The sequence below is a fragment of the Dermacentor andersoni genome, chromosome 1 (assembly GCF_023375885.2).
Source record: "Dermacentor andersoni chromosome 1, qqDerAnde1_hic_scaffold, whole genome shotgun sequence".
NCBI classification, from domain to species: Eukaryota; Metazoa; Arthropoda; class Arachnida; order Ixodida; family Ixodidae; genus Dermacentor; species Dermacentor andersoni.
In genome coordinates, this window is record NC_092814.1 from 350107942 (window position 1) to 350131692 (window position 23751).

Here is a 23751-nt window from a genome sequence, read left to right on the forward strand (position 1 = left end):
GGCACTGGACAGGCGCGGCGTACTGGGAGGCGCTGGCTACTGGTGCGAAAAACAGCTCTAGCGCGTAAAATTCGCGGTGCCTGGACACCGTATATATTTTTTTCAATGGAGAAAGCAACAGAGAGCGTTTTAGTGCAATAAAAAAGCTTACAAATAAAATTGTTCTGAACCAGATTCGATCATCCGACCTTCAGATCCAAAGCCCGGTACTTTACCGCTACGCCACTCCAGATTTTTTTTTTTTATTATTGCATGGAATTATGATTATAGTGTCAAACCAATACTGTTACATTACATATGAACATACATGAGAAACAAATTCACACATGCTATGCAGTCCAACGACAGTGATGAACATGAACGGATAATTTGCCATGTGAAAATAGAGAAGCAGTTTTAGTTTCGCAGAGAAATACGTCTCCTACAGATATGGTAGATGCGCTATCGCCCTGCAACTAAAACTCACGCCTGTACTAAAAAAAAAGAAAATTGCTGTCCGTATTCAGTAGCACGCTCGGAAGTGCCACAACATCGATTTTCCCTTGCTATTGGTATTTTAACTTCGAAAAAAGTCCTAAATGAACCGCCGACCAGGGACGCTGTACGGGCTGTTACTGCCGATTTCGATAGCCGTTTATTGCTCTTCACGTGAGGGATAGGCAACGTTTTCTTAGTTCAGTTATGCCTTTCAGTCAACACGTCTGTCTAGTCATATATCTTCGTCAGAGAAGCGCAGGCTAGTGCTGGGAGCCTTCGGCGACAGCACATATACCTATCTTTATGACGCGTCACATCAGCGGTCATCGCTTCTTGTGCTGGCACTGTAGACATGAAAAAATGCTTTATTTAAGAACTCCGATGCGAAAGCTGAAGTATTGCGATTTACCTTGTTAGACTTCTTGATTCCTGAGCCTAGACGCGCCGATAGCGTGCAGACGGACTCGGCGGATACGCTAGGCCTAAACTTCGGTGCGGGACCGATCTCGGGGCGGGTAGCTGTCGAAAGCTAAATTGGGTGTATTTGAGCCTGAGAACTTTATTAGCACAATAGGGAAAGTAGAAGCGCACGAATCACCTCACCTTTGTTATCGGTACGATAATATCAGTCAGCGGTAGGCTTCGAATTCGGGTCGCGTTCGAGCGCGTCTGAACGACTTCTGGATTTCATGTCCCCTCCACAACACGTCATGGCAGTGGAACCAGCGTCTCTTTCAGTGTGACCCAGCTCTTATCCAGCGTTCTCACTGGTGTCCCAGTGAGTCCCAGCGAGCGCCAGCGTACCCAGTGCGATCGAGTGCCAAAACACGCGCGGGTTTCACACTGGAAGGCACTGGAAGACGCTGGTTTTTGCAATAGGGAATCTAACAAAACTAACATCCATGTTCTACAGAGCATTCAAGGCCAAGCCCTTCGAACATGTCTAGGGCTACCTCGAAATGCTTCAACCGTAGCAACAATTGCCACAGCGAGAGACCACCCAGTAATGACCTATATAGCTATCGACGCACTCCGGGCGCATGTTCGCCATATATCAAGAGTCCCTGACCACCATCTCGCTGGCTTGCCTGAGAAAAGACCCAAGGCAGCTCCAGATCAATTGCGGTTAACCAGTACTCTTTGTCATTGTGGCAATCACCCGCAACAAGAACGCCATCCCCTCTTTGGTGCTTCAAAAAGCCTCCTGTGTACCTTGCTGTTCCAGGAATAGTGAAGAAAGCTAGCCTGACCACCGCGGCTCTCAAGCAGATCACATTGGAACTTTCGCATTGTTCATGCGCTAACCGAATCCATGTTTACACGGACGGTTCCGTCTCGGAAAATTCGACGCGCGCCGTTGTTATACCATCTCAATCGGTCGTCATCAAGTTTAAAGCTTCACACGTAACGACATCTACAGGTTCCGAACTGGCCGCTCTTCGCGCTGCTGTCGAATACATTGAAAAAGAACCGCCCAACAAATCGGCAATATTTTGTGATTCGAAAGCAGCCCTCCAGAGCTTGCGAGGTTTACGACGTGGCAATTATGAACAGCTGATATCACAAATCCACGAAACTTGCCATTGCGCTTCTGAACGAGGACACGATATCATCTTTCAATGGCTGCCGGGACATTGTGGCGCCGTTGGTCATCACCTCGCCGATGACCCTGCCCGACGTGCCCAGGATGGCGCACCGACACTCCTTATACCTTTATCGAGAGTAGACGCTGTAAGAGAGCTTCGCAGTCTCGCTCGTACCATCGCGTTAAGTTACTGGCATACACCACAGAGTTCTAAATGTCGTTTATACAGCCTCGACCCATCACTGAAACTTAAATAACCAGCAAACTTTTCATGACGTGACGCAACACTGCTGTGTCGGCTGTGGGTAGCAGTAGCATTCACCAGCTCCTACAACTATTGTATTGGAATGGCGAACTCACCAATGTGCGCTAAGTGCAAGTGTGAAGAGACCATCTGTTATCTTCTGTGCCACTGTTCACGCTTTAATAATCAACGTCAGACTCTCCAGTGTGCCTTGAATAGACTGGATGACAGGCCATTTACGGAAACAAAGATCTTGGGAGCCTGGCCTTACAGTTCATTAGCCCAGGAAGCAGTTCGAGCGCTTTTTCACTGCCTGAAGGAAACAGACTTGAGTGCCCGACTATAGACATCCTACACCTAACTTAGTACATGTGAAAGTGCGGTATAGACTCATGTTTTCTCTCTTTCTCTTTCACTCACCATTTCCCTCCCCACGTGTAGGGTAGCAAACTGGACTCAGTCTGGTTAACCTCCCTTCCCTGTCTTTCCTTCTTCCCTTCTCTCTCTCTCTCTCTCTCGCTCTCTCTCTGTCCTAAATCGCTTCAGCACGTCCCAGAAAACCGCCTCCCAAACAGGGCGCTGTCAAATAGTCACCTAGCCTGCTTGAGTTACTCAGGTATGCTATGCATGCTTTTCATTTCAGCATGTTTGTATACTTCACTTTAATCTTTTTTCTCTACCTCAAAAATTCTCTATCTACGTTGTACCGCCACCATCGTTCTTTTTTTTTTTCACGCACGCCTTGCGCGGCAGGTGGTCGTACCTCCAGATCGAGTCCAATCCGCACGTGGATGATGAGCAGCAGGCGTATGCGGCTGGGGCCCTGGAAGCCTACCTGACAAGGGAGCTGATGGAAAACCAGTGGGCGAACCTCTTCGCACCCTACTGTGACAACCAGACCGAGTACTGCAGCAGGCTCAACGACTTCGTAACCAGGAACCTCGTGTACACGCGCGAGCAACAGCACAAGTTCAAGGAGAGCGACCCCTTCTGGAACATGGTACGAAAAGTCCGGAAATTCACACAGACAGACAGACAGACAGACAGACAGACAGACAGACAGACAGACAGACAGACAGACAGACAGACAGACGCTGCTCCTTTGAATTGGACAGATGAGACAGGTCACCTTATCATAAAGGGAAAATTTGTGTATTAATATTTATGTTCTTAGGAATGTATTCTCTGACACTGCTTCACAATGGTCCTGTTTTTTTGCCCTTATCTTCGGCTTTGTGTGTTATTCCATCATTGCGGCTTTAGAATCATAGGGCCCGTATTCACACACACACACACACACACACACACACACAAAAAAAAGAAAGGCGCAGTTTCACCTGAGAGGTGAAGCATCGATTGCGATAGCAAATAGTAGACAGCTATACGAAGTCAGGATAGTAGATTTATGGGCGTATAAACTTGCAAACATAGGAGTACTAACTAAATTAACAAGCATGGTGTCACGCGCGCCCAAGCTAACATGAACACATTTCACTCGACGACCGTCGACACTCGCTATCGCTGGTGAGAAATCGACCTTCGTGCTGCCGCTCGCATCAACGCGAACTAAGCCGCAAAAATGCAGCGCGCGGCGGAATCTGTACCCGCTGCCGACGGCTTTGAAGATACAGCGGCTCGGGCCGCCCGGACGGGAACGCCTCCCCCCCCCCCCCCCACTTCTTGATCTCCCCCTGCAGCCTTGTGCGCGATGGAAGACGGTGCGCTTAAGTTATGCCCGCTTTTCCTCCGTTGCGAGTGCAAGATTGAGCCGTGAGCCCCGGCTCACACTCGTAGGCTTTCACTCGCACATACAGCTTGCGGCGCGCGGCGACGATATTATCGCCCTTGGAAATTGTGCGGAACCTCCCACCGACGGCGACGGAGACAGCAGAAATACGCCCGGAGAGCTCCATATCATTGCTCTCGCATAAACGCACTTACGGTAGAATGGGTCGTAGGAAAATGTTCCAAACAATCTTGATTTTATTGGCGAAGGTGGCCGTTAGCATAGTTCACTAACGAACAAGAAGCTTTGTGAATTAGGCCCACGATTCATTTTCGATAGCTATACTTACCAAGTGCACCTGGCGCTGAAGGCACCTACACTTTATATATAAGCATTTGTGATCACTGATCTTCCTGGATAGCATGAAGCAGCAGCAATTGAAACATCTGCCTTTAGAATTTAGTTCTCAAGCGTCCAGCTGTAGCTTCAAAGAGTAAAGCGTTACCATTGGAGTTGTAAAAATGTGCATGTAAATGCAATGCACCATACTGCAATATTTGTGAAGCGCCCTCTAGCGCTTCTCGTCATTTTTTATGCAGCTATGGCTAATGTATGAATATTTACCCACTACCTTTAGCTTACTGCACTATTTTAGCAGCCAATGATTATCGTTACTTCCATACTTAGCAAACGACAAATCGCTTACAACCTTTGTTTACAAATACCTTAAACACAAATTTTCGTTCTTCCCACATCTCTTGAATTTTCTCTAAAGCCTTATTCTCTTTAATTTCTATTTCGCTTTGTGATTTCTTCTCGTTGCTTCTTGACAACTTGACACTGCTTTCTTTGCACCAACATCTCACCAGGATTCGGTTTCTTTTTACCAAATTGCAATGGTTCGCAATCGATGTGGACATCGCCTCACCCTGAATTACCATTTTCACGATATCTAGTATGTCCATTATTTCTGTGACTCTTTCTTTACACGGTTTTCTACTGAGATTGCCAGGGTTGTCAAATGCGTGCCACTAACGTAGTGTATATTCCTCTCTTGTGTCTGGAGTGCACGTCCATGTTTTATTTTTTTTTTGTAAGCATTGCAACTGAACCAGTTGGCATGAATACATAGCTCAATGGTATCTCAAACCACAAAATCAGGAATAGAGGAAAGGACAGAATCACTTGCAGTCGTTGCTTTCTCTCTCTGTCTTTGTTCATGCAACAACCAGCCATTTTTCATCCTCGCTTACAAATAAACTCACAGAAAAGAGAGCTGGACGAATAGTTAAAACGACACACAACAAGCGCTTAACAACGAAGGAATATGCACATGCAATGGCTAGCGGATGACTTCAATTAAAAATAAATACAGGCTCTCTGTGCTGACATTTTTTTTTAGTTGCACTGAGTGGCCAATCGCAATTGAAGACCTGTGTATATTTTTATGCGTGTGAATATATACCTTTTTTATTAATGAGCGCGCAAAAGTAATGTTACTTGGTCAATAAATTTTTCGCTTTTGTGTTCAGCGTACGTTGTATGTCGTTCTGACTGCTCGTGCTCTTTCTATTTTGTTTATTTTTGTTTTGAGCTTTCAGTGTGTTCACTATTAAGTATTATCAATTGCCCGAGTCGCCCAGCCTGCTATCGTCATTTTCCTTCCTGAGTATAAATATCACGGTGAACCTCTCGCGGTCACTCCCGATACTGCACATCTCCTGCTCATCCGTTTTCCTGATATTCATTTTGTTTTGTACGAAGCATCATGCAAATAAATGGCAATCTTTGCTAGAGTGGCAATTCCCAGATCGCCGCAGCATGGCATGGCACCCATTTTATTGCTATATTTAAGGCGAAAGCCTGAAGTGGCTTGTTGCAATGGCCCACTCATACCCGCAAAAGAAGCGGCGTCTAGTGCAGTGAGCCCAAAAATACCATCATCAGAATTAGCTCATGCACCAACGCAAGCAAAGATGCAATGGCTGAATATGAATGAAGAAACGCTAGAAAGAAAGAACGAAGGAAAGAAAGAAAGAGCCGAAGAAAGAAAGACCGAACGAAAGAACAAATAAAGAAAGAACGAAAGACAGAAAGAAAGAGATAACGAAAGGTGGAACAAAAGAAATAGCAAGCGGAAGAACAAAGAAAACGAGAGTAAATAAATAAATAAATAAATAAATAAATAAGTAAACAAAGAAAGAAAGAAAGAAAGAAAGAAAGAAAGAAAGAAAGAAAGAAAGAAAGAAAGAACCTGCAGGTAGAGCATTAGGTGCTCGCACGTGTCGTTGAGGAGGTCGACCTACAGCGCCATACGGTTACTTTACACTGCGGCTCTTTATGTCTTGCAAGATGTCTCACCCCTCTGATCGTATAACTTAATGCACTGCCACGTGTGCAGCAGGCTTTCGTCTTCACGTGTGTCAGGAGTGCAATCATGCTGCCGAACTTTTATTACGATCTGCTGATTCTACTGCAGCTTTCCTGCAACACCTTCTGATGTAGTTTGTTGTTGTTGTTGTTGTTGTTGTTGTTGTTAAAATCCGCGCAGCTAGAGTTTATTGTACGTATATGCCACATGCGCGGAGTCGGCTAATGCCACAGCGGTCGACACATGCGTATTGTGTTAGCAACAGCAGCTAATTGTTCCTACGCTGTGCTGTATCTCGCATCTCCCGAAACACCCTGCCCGAACCACTATATGGCCCCCTTCCTGTCAACTCTCAATGGTTCGTACTACCAGGGCGGAAATAGAAACAGGAAATCATGTTGCACTGTGGTTATTTGTTTTCAGTCGACGCATCAAAGTAGCGTCGCACGTTTGCAAGGCTGTTTTTGCAGCTGTTATTATCGAGGCTATCAGCAGGCTAACATCAAATGTTGGCACAAGTGAACGAAGGCGCAGTCTGATCAGAACTTTCTTAGGGTGCCTTTAATTTCGACTTTACTAATTCCAAAACTCGAGCCTCTTACGTCAGTGCTGGAACGGCGGCGGTCAAACTTCAACTGTTTGTCGCAGGTGGAGCACGGGAAGGAATACATGAACTCTTTCTTTCTTGCATCCGTAAATCCAAAAGAAGTTCTACAGAATTAAAAGACAAGTCTGCACGGACTAAGGAACTTCAATCTACGGAAACATTTGCCCATCAGTGAGCAAAAAAATATGTTTCAACTCCTGCAATAACTCTTGTCGATACATACAGCGAAAAAAAAGGCAATACTTTAGCGACAACGTTTTCCTAGCTAAACTGCTCCTGAAAAAATCAAACATAAATAGCTAAGCTATGATTTTATGAGATTTTATTCCCTGGCACCCTCATTATTTGCTGTAAAAAAATTTAGAATAGAGCCAAGTGGGCGGGGCTTAAATCGTGGTAACAATGAAGTCTGTATAGTCTCGTCGTATGTTTAAATGCGAGTTTGTGATACCAGCCCTAAAAGGCAGCAGTATGTTTGAAACTTCGCAGTTCGGCTTTAACACGTCCAAGCTTAGCAGGCAAACAAAATATTGAGGGTAACTTCGAAGACATCGCGAATGTCTCTTGGGGCATTCCCTGCAGTGAATGTGACTGCACGTCGAAAGATGGCACTTAGGAGCAAAAGCCAGTCACTCGGTAATTTGTCAACCATCGAAACCGACTGACTGCATATAGACAAAGTCAACTAAATATGAGCGATGATTACACGTACCACCAGCATAAAAATAAACACTAACAGGAAAAAACAGACTAATCAAAAACGTCTGTCAAGTGTAATATCATGGAAGTGTGTGACCATGAAAATGCGCAAATAAATGAAAGTGTGCAATTAAATGAAAGTCTGTAATTACATGAAACTGTGTCATTACATGAAAGTGTGAAGTGCAATCGCTCAGTGGCTGTTTTCTAATCAGGAGTGGTCCTGTGCGAAAATTTGTAGTCTGAATTAGGCCATGATTACAAAGGCAGGTGAACCTGGAAACAGAACAACGCACTGGAGTAGTTTTCGGAATTCGCATTTGAATTTGTGCTAATAGTACCCTTCTTCTGCGGCGACACCTATAGAAGCGGAGATTTCAAAGCCTGACTTTGTTATTTCGCTCGCTTATCAAGACCTGAACCGGACTAATAGGTATAACAGGTACACCGCTGAAGTCAGTACTAGGTCTTCAGAGTTTTGAATTCCGGAAGTTTTAAGGATGGTGATAGCAGCTGCATGAAGTACATTAGTGTGGTTTGACAGTGCAAAATATTTTTTTGGGAAAGAAAAAGGTGAAAAAATGTCGTGACTTCAGTGACATAGATTTTTATCTTTTGTGTTCCCACTACTGTGGTGTAATTAGAATTTTTCATTGACGTTTTAGTTTGTTTTATAGGAATACTTGTTATATAGTTCATTCCCTTGTGGGAGTAACAAAAATTACTCCCTTCCTGACTAATGTTTCTAAAAGCCAAGAAAAAGTCATAATTTTACTTCGAGCACTAGGGCAATCTTTACGTGAGTGAACGGCAGTTTCTCATTTCCGAATTTTTACATTTCTCCTGAAAAAAGATATCGTTGATCTACGTAGCGCTTTTGGCACTCGCACACCGTTAGCCAAATTTAGGCATGGGTACAAGTCCCTATAATGCTTCAAGAGCTCATGAATGCATCAAATGGTGCAACGCTATAGTACAAAATTCTTCACTGAACATAGAAAACCACGCAACGTCGAACATATGAGAAACTACAAGCCAATAGACACCCAGCTCTCGCAGCACGCATAAAGCATAATTTCGGCCTTTATAAAGGTTGCTTCAGTCCAATCACACACATTTTATTTTTGCCGCACAGAATACATTGTTATTGCGAAAATAGGTGGCCAGCGAAAAAAGGTTGAATTTACCCAGCTTGACTAAGAATAACCAACATGTAAATATATGCTGAGACAACCTAGGAGGATGCGAATGAATGCACATTGTTCGCTATTGTATGGTGCGAGTTAGGCTATTTTAATGAGATTACCATTCTTTGCCTGCTTCAAGCACACTGAGCCTTCAAGCCTGAGCGTGAGCACTGAGCCATCTATCTATCTATCTATCTATCTATCTATCTATCTATCTATCTATCTATCTATCTATCTATCTATCTATCTATCTATCTATCTATCTATCTATCTATCTATCTATCTATCTATCTATCTATCTATCTAGCTAGCTAGCTATCTTCTTACGCCAACCTAGTGGCCCAAGTTGTGTACTAGCTTGGGCAATTTGGAAGATGCTAGTAGTCGTGATGTTGTCGTGGTTACTGCATCGTCGTCGTTTCAGCTTTGTTATCGGATATTCGTCATGCCGTCGTCGTCAAGCCATAGTCATCGCACACTCGCTATTACGCTTTATCTTTCATACAGCTATCGTGATGCCGTGGCGGCGTGTCGTTACACTGCTTGAATGCGAATCGCATTAACGTCGGCAGTCATGGTTAGATGGGTTGTGTTGGAATTTTACGTCTTTTGTTTGCTTCCAGCTAAGATTCATTTACGTGGCGGATACAAAACAAGGTATGAAACAAGGTTCGGGCAATTTAAATGGTCGATGTTCACGTTGACGGCAATCGAAGAACATCTGCGAAGGAAAGAGTGGTTAGAACTAGGAAGTAAAATACAACACGGGCGTTTCTCATGACTGAAATTTTTAGAGCGCCGCTCTTAAGGCGCAACCACTGGCATGCGTCGGCAAGCTTCGGCGCGCGCCGACAAGCGAGCGCTTCGCTTCGCGTTGGTCGGAGGAAGAGGGCACGCAACCACTGGACAGAAGCTCTGACGCGCGCCGACGGTCGCTCCTCGGCTGCGGCGCATTGTTGTTGGACTATTTTGTCTTCATCCGTCCAAGTCTGACCTAAAACAGCCTGCTGTAAACTAAGCTTGAAACAAGAAGTTAGTGATTTGTATGCTCCTTTAGATATGAAAAACACCTTTGATTAAGGAATGTAGGCCTGCCGCCACAGTTTTTTTTTACCTAACGATAGTAACAATAGTGCACAAAATATCGACATCAGCGCTCGCGCCCGTGCATCGTCTGTATACAGGATAGCTTTGCAAACACTTGCATGACCGTGCCATATCGTATCTAAAGCCGTCGTATGATTTCATTTTTGGTAGCTCATTGCACAGCCAACTGTGTAAGAATTAGGCGTGCAAGGTATCACGGAAAAATCTGTGTTAGAAATATTGTCATGTAGTAGTGATGGTGAAAAATGATGCAGAGTCAGAACTGGGAGCTACAAATTTAACCATTTATTAGGCTTGCTTGTGCCCAGCAAAAGCAACACTCATTCGCAACGATAGTTGCGAACAATGTAGGCGACCGTCGAAAATCTCGTCTGCTGGTCAAGCGCGTCTGCTTTCATACGTCAACCGTCGAAAGTTCCAGCGTATTCGTTGGTACCCACGCGCCTTCCAGAAACTACTACACAATTCGTGTCGCGTATGCAATCAGATTATACAAGGTTCGTCTACAACAGGCAACCGACAGAACCATCGATAACATTCGCGAAACTTCCGATACGTCCAAGCGCATCCTGCGCCGAGCGGTAACGTTTAACATTTGTTAGCCGGTGAAATATGGTCACCGGATACAGATAAAGTATCCATGTCAATATAATTATGCTTGTTGGTGCATGGAAGAAACGTAAAAAAGTGGGTTGTGAGAAAATCAGCAAAAAGTCTTGAAACACCTGTAGCACTCACAAAAAAACATCCAGAATAGCTAAAATTTACGTAATTCGTAGCTTGTCACCTCTCAATTCTTGGTTCTGTCAAATATTTCCCATGGAGCACCTCATTTATTATTGTAAGTTGTTTTGAAGCATTAACACCACATCGGGAGGCCTTCACATTGAGTGTATTGCTAGAAAAATTTTCACCGTCTGAAGGCTATGTTCTATTGTAACTGGTTTCAACATGTCAAATCTGTCTTTCTCGACATTAATGAAATGACATACTATCAAATAATACAAGCTTGAGAATCGGAGGGTTTTAATAGGTGTCTTTCGTTGCCCTTTGCCAAGTCGTACTATAGAAGCACTTATTCAAATGCATGGGGGTACCTCATTTGCATAATATAAAAAACATATATATAAACAGGTTATTTTCACAATTTTCACACCTTAAGTCACCACACAAAAAAATACCAGTTTATTGTTTTCAGACTACTATGATGTTTTGACTGAGAAAGGCATTCAAATTGTTCTGTTAGGCACAGAATAATTGCGGTGGCATATTATCTTATTACACAACACTGGATACAGTAACTAAGCATTATTAAAGAAGAAATTGATAGCACAATGCATATGATCAGCCACATAGCATCTTATTGCACTTTCTTAATCTGTGCCTTTCTTTATTGCACGAAAGCTACTGCACTGAAATAATATACTAATACTTACTTAAAAAGCACGATTTTATACTACAATAATAATCAATCAATCATATTTACTACAGCGCTCAGCAACAGCTAGACAGCCTTCGTACTGTACTGGTGCACTTAAAAAGCAATATGTGAGACAAAACTAACGGAAAACACGAATATGGTAGACGAATTAAACGATGCGAGATAAATAAACAAATAGGGAAAAGAAAACTGGGAAGGGTAAAAGGGAGTTAATCATACATGATTATCTACAGATACACAAAACACAGGAAATGAACTCTGAAGTATGTCCCCCCCGCCCCCCCCCCCCCCAATACAAGCATAATTCTTATTACATGTTTTTTGGAGTTGAGTCATATATAGCACAGTCTTTAATGCAACAGGACCAGGCAAAGAATGCGGAATGCTGCCTGGTATACTGTTGCAGCACGGACAATCGCATATGATTAAGAAGCTTTGGGAAATATAGTATAATGCCATAGACCACCTTATACAGGAACAAAAGGCCTGATTAATTAAGTCTGAGTCTAGAAGTGCAAGTTGAAGTATATTTGAGAATCCTGAACTATGGTCGTCAGAATGGCAAAAGTGGTGCTTGAAGATAGATATCAATTTATTCTGAGCGCGTTCAATGAGGTCGGAATTAGATTTGCACAGGTTTGAAAAGGTTGGTCTAAACTCTCAACAGAATGGTAGCGGAAACAATGTTATACTTGAAGCACGTGCAATTTTCTAAATATTCCGTCTCATTTGTTTGGGTATCATAGCACCGTGAAAAGGGCGCACGTCACACGCATCTCTTCGTGTGGTGTGTCCCTCTTCCCCTTGCTTTTGCTTGGAGCATGTTACGTTGCCAATGTCGCTTTGCTTTAACGAATTATCTGGCGGAGTCCTTAACTCGTTCCTGTCTTCAACTCAAGGCGAGCGCAGTACATCAGGACGCAACCTGAAATAGGGTCTTGAGGCTGACGTCACGTCGTGTGAGAAGCATTTCTTTCAAAGTATATGCAATCTAATAACCGCATTCACAAGAAAAAAAAAGTTCTTAACGCTAAACTATTCGTAGATACCAGAAAATCATGATGTTGGACATGTTATTAGTGAAGGTTGCTGGCCAATGACAAAATCCTCTTACAAAACCGAGAGCTTTGTAAATTTGACCCTTGGTCATCAAGGCGCCTTTTGACACTTGAGTGAGGAAGGCCTGAACGGATGACACCAAAAATAGAGATGCATTGAAACAAAGGTAAAAATTGTGAAAACAAGGGGCGCTATAATGTAAAGCTATTCCAAAATTTTCTATTTCAATTCTGCAATCAGTCCTCCGCGATTGATCAAAAACGTTTTTGGACCACCCCCACTTCGCCTGTCTATCACGCGACATCACGAAAACTGCGATAGCTTCCCATTTGATATCATGAGTACACACTCATTATGCATCATTGGACCAAACAAACAAAAAATAGCTGTTTCTCGTTTGACGCCTTTCATTCATGAACCCTCGGCTATTGGTTAAAACCTTCCGGGCTGCACGCACTTCACCTGCCTGTCACGCAACGTCAAAAAACCGCGAAAACTCACCGCGTCAGAGTGACGTGTACACGTTAAAGATGGATTAATATGCCAAACAAAACTGAATTTTTTCCTGAATAGCCGCAGGTTGCCCCGTTCCGAAAGGAATAAAAGATGGCTGCCGCCTATCACTCAGGCACTGGCTACTCGCACCTGCCGGAGAGCACTGGTTTATTTATTTGCCTACAATAACCCTTTTTTCATGGCCCTGTAATGTTTCCAAGCACTTTCGGCACGTTTACGACCTCGCTCTGCCAACTCTTTGCTGAGGATCCGTTTTAGCGGCATTATTAATCTTCCGTTACGTGCTGCGGCGATTTTCGACCAGTCACCTTAGGTTAAGTAAGGGCAAACGGACCAATCACTCACGCCGACACCACCCTCTTCATGCGGTTATCGATTTTCAGTGCACTTGCTCGGCCTCATCGAATCCCTCTCAACTTGAGCGTGCTCCTCGCCTTTTATCCGCCAATAGATAAGACAAACCGCTCACTGTAGGCGATGTTATTCGTTTGTAAAGCAAACAAAAGTGACCTCCTATAAACGAGAAGAGCGTTTGATTGGTCTGTTCAGACAACCCTGTGGTTCACCGCCCGATGCTTGCGTCGGCGGTTACGCAAATATGACGTCAGGATATTGGAATAAAAACACATTGGAATAGTTTTAGATTATAGGGCCCAAGGGCCGTACTTCCTGGCATTTTTCCCCATTTTCCCGTTTATTTTGCTCTTAACGGAGCGCATAATTTATTTTATTATTGTGCGCTCTGATCTGGTTCGTTTTCTCGACGCTGAATAAGTGTACGAGCGAAACGAAAAATTGTTTGGATTTCATTATCATTTAATCGCTCTATAGAAACGATGAAAAATTAATTTACACACTGGATAATTAGGTTGGTGTAGCCAGAAGTGCTCAAAAGATAACGATAAAAAATGAAATTCTATTATGGCTACACAGCACCCATCTGAATCATGTTTCTATCGCAGGCGCACCTGATTATGAGACAGCTATCGGGGCTTAACGACGTCTTCGAGAACGAAACGCTAGACTGTACGCACGAGCTGGATAAGGTAACACGATCACTGTAAGTGCTTTTTCATTATTATATTTGCTGGGCTAAATTGCTGAGTGTATGGGTCGCAATGCAGGCTCTAATATATTCATTACGCAGGTCACACAATAAAAAAAATGGTAGGCGATTCTAACCTTTGACTTGGGTGTCTCTTAGTGACACTCGCACCTCGGCGTTCGTGATCTTTAGGTTAAGTTTAGGCGAACGCAACGCATGAACCGTGCTCGAAGGCAACTGTTTCCCCTTAATTAGCCCATTAAATATAATGGCACCTTGTTGTCTGTGACGTCATTAATCACGTCGTTACTTCCGTCCCACACACACACCAAAAACTATATTACTTTTTTTTTATTTTACGTGCCCGAACCACTATACGATTATGAGGCACGCCGTAGTGGGGGACTCTGGATTAATGTTGACCACCTGAGTGACTATAACGTGCACCCAATGCAGAGTATGCGAGCGTTTTTGCTTTCGCCCCCAACAAAATGTGGCCACCACGGCCGCGATTTGATCCCCCATCAATGGGCTTAAAAGGGCAACGAATGCTAAAGCCACTACGCCACTTATTTATATCTACAGTGTGTTTCAGCGAACACTTATAAATTTTTTTTGAACTTGGCTGGGGCAGACAGCAGACTTCTAGTCCTTGTTACGACTTTGAGGTGGTCCCGTAGCGCTCGTCACTCGTTTCGTGACAGAGCGTTGGTAGCGAAGGCTCTGACTCAGGCGTCGGTGAGAATAACGAAAGGGACTTTATACATTATATACAGGTCATTATACAGGACAAGATCGGATCGGCACGGGGGCCGAGAGCTCACAGCAAACGCGACTGTTCCCGCACGGCGACGTCCGGCGAGACTGCAACGCGTGACACATCTCACTCCACTCGAGAGCGGCACTCAGCTCCCGGTGGGTCGGCGGATCCGGTTTTCCAGGCGGTGGCGTCGGGGCTTATAATGCCCCGAGAAACCATTGTCACTCAAACGGCCCAATACAAAGCCAGCACTCGACGGTCGTCCGAGAGGTCCAACCAGCAACCGCGCTGGGCACCCGGTTCAAAGTTGCCGCGCGCGGTGACCTCCAGGCAAAAGGAAATACGGCGCCGGGCTGTCTAGCACTTGATTGCACGTTTGGACATGTCGCTCGCCGATGCTTCTCCTCAGGACACCGCTGCCTGACGGCTCAGCATCTTGACTTGTCAAGGGAGAATTAGGGCGCTGTCCTTTCGGCGCAGCCCCGGGTTTGTCCAAAGGGCGCTCGCAGGATAAATTCTGCATATTGTAGATTCGGAATCCGGGCTGGTGGTAATGGCACAACATCCTTGAGCCGGTCTACTCGAAGAGGCGGACAATATTTGCAAAAGATATTGAAATCCGTAATCGACTAATTAACAAAAATTGACTAAGTTTTTAGCTAATTAACTTATGGCACATATTACAATATACATGTTCTAGCCGGTGAGACTGCAAGTCATATCCACTTGAAAATAATTGTGTGGATGACACCATTTGCGAGATATGCGCCGTCAAACTTGCGGTAATAATGCACTGTCGTTCCACATACTTTCTTAACAAAACGTCATTTTATGCATTCAAGCACAAATGTAACTGGAACGCCAAGCATTTCTCCGCAAATTCAGGCAATTAATATCTGGTAACTGGTGTCACCTTGAGAATTCGTTCCAAGTTGACCCCCCAAGCTTGCGAACTCGCCGTCTAGAATTTGTAAATTGCAATATGTGCCATAAGCTAATTAACCACCCAATTAGTGAATTTCTGTTAGTCGATTATGCATTTAATTTTTTTGTGTGCAAGTAACGTACGTCCCTTCGAGGAGACCAGCTCATGGACAAGACAACAGGCAATTGTTAAGAATTGGAGTTGCAGAATTGGAATTGAAAAGTTTGGAATAGCTTTACGTTACAGCACCCCTGCAGTACATGCCGCCCGTGTGTCTCTCTTCACCCTGCTTTCGTGTGCTGCATGTCTGGGATGTTTTAGGTGGCCGCTTCTTCAGTGAAGGTCCATGATAAGCACGCCAGCGAGAAAATATGCATTTGTAGGATGCCCACCAGTCCGGCTGACGAACCGCCAGAGTTTTTTATGTCTAGTTTAGTTAATGGCTGCTTTAACGCAGAGCGGTCATATTAAAAGGCCGTTTTGTCAATTGTCATCCGTCATAACAAAATTTCAATAGGCTAAAGTGTTTTGAGCAATTGGATAAGTATCTGTTTCCGTCAGTATGTCCACAGTTTTTAGGTCTCTGTGGTTGCAAAATTCAATTCAAAATAGTGGATGGCAGGCACTGATGTGCAGGGAAGGACTGTAGGAGTACTACCTCGGGATTTAGTGGTATTATCTCGAGATACCATCTCGATATATCGACAAATCGGGATATCTCGATGGCACGAGCAGTACTCGTGCCATCGGCATTAGGTCAAGCCAATGCGAAGTGACGTTCAAGAATTTATATGTGCCACAAAGTTGTAATTGAGATGGGTTGTCTTCTTGAATATATCGAAATTTCCCCAGCAACAAATAGAAAAAGATGGATATCTAACCGTGTCCTCTTTTTTAATTTTAATGATTCACCATGAGCCACATAAAAACGCCAAGAAAATGTGCGCAGCGTCGAGAAAACTTAGAGACGCCTCGGTGAATTTGTGCGTCATCCGAGTTCTCTGGCGTAGCGACATTCAGCCTCGACACAAGCTATCAGTCTAGCTAGAAGCTTGCAATGCCACTCCAGGTGTAATATACAGCTTTTCTTTTTTATGCAGACATTCACAAAAAAGGTCCATTTGACAGAAGAATTACTGGGCGAGGCGATCATACTGTACCGCGAATAATGTAAATTTCAGAAGAATAATTAGCCTGAATTTGTTAACATTGTGTTAAAAACTTGCGATCGATGATATGGAAAATTTGAAGGTTGCCAGATTTTAAAGCGCCCCCTTTTGTTAATCTTGAAAACTGCACCTATTTAAAGATATTCGTTATTAAATTTCAATAGTCACTACTGCCAATGTCCAAACCGAGCCCGCCGGGAGCTTAGAAAAGGCAGCCCTGCTATCCGGATCAGACTGAAACACCCCGTGAAGAAAAAGCGCGACAAAGTTGGAAACTAAATGTCGCGGCATAGACTGATATGCGGCACCTTTTGTTTTGCAAGCATATGCCGCAACATACCGCATAAGTATATGCTGTGACATGCTATCATTCAAACTTCATCACGGAGTTCCTCGCAGAGCGTTTGCGCCCGACGGTATCTCGAGGTTGCCTTTACTGCACTACCAAAACAACGGTTTTGGTAGCGCCCAGATTGGGCTTTTGAAATTCGGCAATGAATATTTCAAATCAGCTGCAATCCTTCAAATTTTACAACTGCTGGCACATTAAAATGTGACAATAACCCCATTTTTCATATATGCAACTGCCCCCAAGATTTAATAAAAAGTAACTGTATTTTTTTCTAAGTTACATTGGTGAAACTCACGTCATTAGGGGCATATTATGTCCGCTTCGACTTAAAACTCCTCTGCAGAAATGTCACATTTCCCACGCTCACTGTCGTTTATTACTGTATCGCTTTTTGCGAATTGAATCCTTATCAATCGGGCGAGCTGAAGCATATATATATATATATATATATATATATATATATATATATATATACATATATATATATATATATATTGTCACGGTGAAGTGAAGGAAGAAGTTGAATTGGACTACAGAAAGACGAAGTCTGGCAGTTGCCTGAACGCCATATCCATCATTTGTAAATATACATTATTTTACACTCGTGGGCCTGCTTTCTTCCCGCAACATTTTCGTGGAAGGTCCGGGGTACAACCATGGAACTTCGCAGCGGACGTCATCTACCTGCCGCTACAATGGCAAATCAACCGATACAAGCGACAACGCCTCGGCAGCCCGTGCCAACGGTCATCCTCACTCACCCACGGGACCCGGGAACATTTTGTGGCACGGACAACGCCGACGTCGAGGACTGGCTTACGATGTACGAGCGAGTGTGCGACAACAGGTGGGATCCTACAATGATGCTTGCAAACATAATATTTTATCTGAGGGGAACTGCGAAGCAATGGTATGACACACATGAAGCTGACCTAACGAGCTGGGATGTCTGCAAAGAAAAAATGCGAGACCTGTTTGGCAGACCTGTCGGTCGTCAGCTGGCAGCAAAAAAAGAACTTGCGTGCCGCGCTCAGACGTCCACAGAATCCTATGTCGTGTACATACAGGATGTGCTGGCCCTCTGTCGCAAGGCTGATGACAACATGACCGAGGCAGACAAGATTGGCCATATATTAAAAGGTATTGCAGACTATGCCTTCAATCTCTTGATGTGTAAGGATTGTGCCACTGTGGATGCAATTATTAAGGAGTGCCGGCGCTTCGAACAAGCGAAGGGCCGCCGCGTCACTCAAACTTTCGACCGATTGCCCAATACCGCCGCGACATCTTCTTGCGAAGACACGCCGCGGTTCGTTCAGCCCACAGGACCGGAAGAAATAACGCGCATCGTTCGCCGTGAGCTTGAGGCCATGGCCCCGGCTCCAGTTCGTTCAGACTGTCGGGAAAGCGTACCCGCTATCTCCCTTATACAAGCGGTCGTTCGGGAGGAAGTAGCAAGTTTGGGCATTCCATCTCTCTGCTCGGTCCGCCATACAAACACCTACCAAATTTCTCCGACCGCTCGCTCCCAGACGCAAAGCTTTCCACCACTCCGTCGCAACCCAGCTGAATGGGGCACAGCGGATGATAAACCCATCTGTTTTAATTGTTCCGGTATTGGACACATCGCCCGTCATTGCCGCAACCACTGGTCGTCGCCTCCTCGATGGTCGTCTCCGAGTCACTACCGCCAAGTGCCAGACAATCGTACTTTCTCGCCCTATACGCCGACTAGGAACATCAACGCCGACAGTGCTCCACCAAGATCCAGCCGCTCCCCGTCTCCGCAAGGTCGTAGGTCCCGTTCGCCTCTCGTTCACCGCTCTTCGTCCCCTTCTGCAACCGGTCGCTTCGCTTCGGGAAACTGGGCGGTGCAGCTCCCGGAGGTGAAGCTGCAACTCCGACCCGGCCCACAAATCCTCTGTTGACCCTGCCTACATGTAGAAACCTACTGGACATTGAAGTTGATGGCGTTCCTGTTAGATCTCTCGTCGATACAGGAGCGCAGCTTTCAGTTATGAGCGCTGCTCTCCGCCGAAGGCTCAAAAAGGTTCTGACCCCCGCCGTACCGTGCGCCGTGCGAGTCGCCGATGGGAGTACGTCACCTGTCCTTGGAATGTGCACAGCACGTGTGACCATTGGGGACCAATATACCGTTGTTCAATTTATCGTCCTTAAACACTGTCCGCACGACCTAATTCTCGGCCTCGACTTCCTTTCGAAACACTCTGCCCAAATTGACTGCTCCGCAGGTGTTGTACAGTTGGATCTGCCGCTTCCTGCCGACGCAACCACTTGTGCTCCACACCGCTTATGTTCTGCTGAATTTGCAAGGCTGTCTCCACAGGCGGCTACAAATGTCCTCCTGACGCCCTGTCCTCCCGTACCTGATGGCGAGTACGTCGTGTCGCCGCTTACTGACGTGGTTTTGTCGCGTAATATTGCCCTACCGAGCACCTTAATTCGGATCAGCGAAAACTGCGCTCGCGTGCCCATCCTCAATTTTGGGTTTTCGTCACATGTGTTGCCACACGGTATCGCCATAGCGCATATCACTCCTTTGGAAGACTTTCAGATTTCCTTTTTGACCTCTGAATCCTTCCTCAGTACGAACGGACCTTTGTCATCCACTCCTTCGTACTCGACGCCTGCGGACGATGTTTCTAAGATGATCGCCCCCGACCTTCCTTCCGAGCAAACAACAGCTCTTCGTCACCTCCTGTCATCTTATCGGGACATCTTTGATTTGGACGACCGTCCACTTGGCCAGACATCTGTTGTCACGCATCGCATCAACACCGGCGACCCCAGCCCCATTCATAGGCGGCCATATCGTGTCTCGGCAACAGAAAGGGCCATCATACAGACAGAGGTAGACAGGATGATGGACAAGGACATCATTGAACCTTCCAGTAGCCCGTGGGCATCACCGGTTGTCTTAGTAAAGAAAAAAGACAACTCGTGGCGCTTCTGCGTTGACTACCGTCACCTCAACCGGATAACAAAGAAGGATGTTTATCCCCTGCCTCGCATTGATGACGCTCTTGACTGCCTTCACGGATCCCAATACTGTTCATCAATTGACCTCCGCTCCGGCTATTGGCAGATTAGCGTCGATGAGATGGACCGTGAGAAAACCGCCTTCGTCACACCGGACGGTCTGTACCAATTTAAAGTCAGGCCCTTTGGATTATGCAATGCGCCAGCTACATTCGAGCGCATGATGGACTCTCTCTTGCGCGGCTTGAAGTGGTCTACATGCCTGTGTTACCTCGACGATGTGATTGTGTTTTCGCCGAACTTTGAGAGCCACCTGCGGCGCCTCACAACCATACTCTCCGTGTTTCGCAGGGCTGGCCTTCAGCTAAACTCCTCCAAGTGCCATTTCGGTCGCCGTGAAATTAACATGCTTGGTCATCTCGTAAACGCCGCCGGAATCCAACCTGATCCACAGAAAGTTCCCGCCATGTGAAATTTTCCTGTACCTTGTTCAACGAACGATGTCCGTAGTTTTCTGGGCTTATGCTCTTATTTCCGGCGATTTGTGAAAAATTTTGCCGACGTCGCTCACCCTCTCACTGACCTTCTTAAGAAAGACGCCTTTTTCTCTTGGGGACCACTACAGGAGAAAGCCTTCTCTACCCTGATTGAGCGGCTTACAACTTCCCCGATTCTCTCACACTTTGACCCTTCTGCGCCCACTGAAGTACGAACTGACGCGAGTGGTCATGGCATCGGCGCTGTCCTCGCTCAGCTTCAACAGGGCCAAGACCGTGTCATCGCTTACGCTAGCCGCCTTCTTTCCACGCCCGAGCGAAATTACTCCATTACTGAGAGAGAATGTCTCGCGCTCGTATGGGCGGTCGCGAAATTTCGACCGTACCTTTTCGGTCGGAGCTTCTGCGTTGTAACCGATCATCACGCCCTCTGCTGGCTCTCCTCTTTGAAGGACCCAACTGGACGACTTGCACGTTGGGCATTGCGCCTACAAGAGTATACATTTTCTATTATATATAAGTCAGGGCGCCTGCATAAAGACGCTGACTGCCTGTCCCGCAATCCTGTGGATCAACCGGACGATACCGATGCAGACTCGGACATCAGTGTTCTGTCCCTCTCGGGCTTCCTCCATATTGGCGACGAGCAGCGCAAGGATCCTGTTCTTCGAACACTCATGGAACGCCTAAGCTCCTCGCCCAATGACCCGTCCCTTCGAATGTTCACCTTGCGCGATGGAACTTTATACCGTCGCAGCGTTCGTCCTGACGGCCCGGAGCTCCTCCTAGTCGTCCCCAAGCACCTTCGACTCGCCATGCTCCAGCAACTTCATGACGCTCCTACTGCTGGACATCTGGGCGTCACTCGTACTTACGACCACCTGCGGCACCGCTTCTTCTGGCACGGCATTTATCGCTCTGTGCGCCGTTATGTCGCTTCTTGCGACCTGTGTCAGCGCCGGAAGACGCCTGCTATGCCTCCCGCTGGTTTGCTTCAACCAACTGATATACCTACAGAGCCCTTCTTCCGTGTGGGCCTCGACCTCCTTGGCCCGTTTCCAATTTCCACCGAAGGGAACAAATGAATTGCTGTAGCAACCAATTATGCCACTAGATATGCCATCGCACGAGCGCTGCCAACCAGGTGCGCTACAGATGTCGCCGACTTCTTACTAAAAGACGTCATCCTGCACCACGGCGCCCCTCGCCAGTTGCTGACGGATCGCGGCCGCTACTTTCTATCGAAGGTCGTCGATGATCTGCTCCGCTCCTGTTCTACAGAACATCAGATTGCTACCGCGTACCACCCTCAAACGAACGGCCTCACCGAGCGACTCAACCGCACACTCACTGAAATGCTCGCCATGTACAGTCGCGGTCAAAAATACGCGGCCCACGGCTCCAGTCGGCGGAGTGGCCGCGAGCCGCACCGCGGCGCTCGCGTCGGCGCTGCGAGAGTTTGCGCTCTGACGACAGGTATCTCCCTCGCTCTCGGGCGGATACGTAACGGACGATACGTAACGGGCGGATACGTAACGGATACGGACGATACGTAGGGAGATACCTGTCGTCAGAGCGCAAACTCTCGCAGCGCCGACGCGAGCGCCGCGGTGCGGCTCGCGGCCGCTCCGCCGACTGGAGCCGTGGGCCGCGTATTTTTGACCGCGACTGTACGTTTCCAACGATCACCGCGACTGGGACGTCGCTTTACCATGCGTCACTTTCGCATACAACTCGTCCCGTCACGACACTGCCGGATTTTCACCATTTTTCCTTTTGTATGGCCGCGACCCCACCTTGCCTTTTGACACGTTGCTACCTTCCGCAGTACAGTCACCCAGCACTGGTTACGCTCGCGATGCTATTGACTTAGCCGCCCAGGCCCGAGATGTCGCCCGTCATCGCCTCAAAGTCTCGCAAGCTTCTCAAAAACGACGCTACGACCTTCGGCACCGAGACCACCATTTTTCACCTGGTTCCCTTGTCCTTCTCTGGACGCCTTCACGTCGCGTCGGCTTGTCGGAAAAACTACTGTCCCGTTTTTCTGGTCCGTACCAGATCTTACGCCAACTGTCCGACGTGACATACGAGATCGCCCCAGTCGGTCAGCCTTCAGTGCCTCCCAACGTAACCAGCGATGTTGTTCACGTCACCAGGCTCAAGCCCTATGTCCCCCCATTAAGTGAGGCTGTATAACTTGCACCGGGACGGAGCTACCCCGCCGGGAGGGTGATGTTACGGTGAAGTGAAGGAAGAAGTTGAATTGGACTAGAGAAAGACGAAGTGTGGCAGTTGCCTGAACGCCATATCCATCATTTGTAAATATACGTTATTTTACACTCGTGGGCCTGCTTTCTTCCCGCAACAATATATATATATATATATATATAGGAAAGCGCGCGCGGAGGTTGTTCCTCACCCAAGAATGCAAACGGCGCGGAGTGGATTTCGCTGCCCACCAGAGACACGAGTGAGACCGCATGCTGCGGTGTCCCTCTACGTCAAGGAAGCGAACGATTACCCCGATAAAGCCGGTGACGCTCTGTGCAAGCAACTGGACGAAAATACTGACAGCGACACCGTTGAGAGCGGGCCTCTGCTGGCGTCAGTGCGTGGGATTTTGTGCCGTGTCTAGACGCCGACCACTAAAGGCGCCATGCGGATGCTGGCCTTATCAGGCGAAATTAAGCCCTATTATTAAATTAATCCCTATTAAGCCCTACCAACGAAGGAGCCAGACGGCCACATATTCTCTTTTCTTCGAATTTCATTTCACCCAGTAGAATTAGTCCAAATGTGCGACCTGCTTACACTAAGGGGACTTTCGTTGGTTCTCACAATACTATTATTCCTAGGACTGCAACCATTTCGTTAGACATCCCCCTTCTATGCCGTCGTCATCCCTCATTCAAGTTTTTTTAAAGCGAAACTTTCTTTGCCTTTTCCTTCGACTTTCCCACTGCTGCTGCTGCTGCTGCATGCTG

General features: G+C 46.3%; 1 protein-coding gene across 1 annotated transcript in view; it reads left to right on the plus strand.

The window, feature by feature from the left end:
- The window catches only part of LOC126516578 (putative phospholipase B-like 2), a 135408-nt gene that overhangs the window by 29463 nt on the left and 82194 nt on the right, over positions 1 to 23751 (plus strand). The window contains exon 2 of the mRNA XM_055063816.1: positions 3060 to 3306. Coding sequence (XP_054919791.1) covers positions 3060 to 3306 — 247 coding nt within the window. The remainder of the gene's footprint in view (positions 1 to 3059; positions 3307 to 23751) is intronic.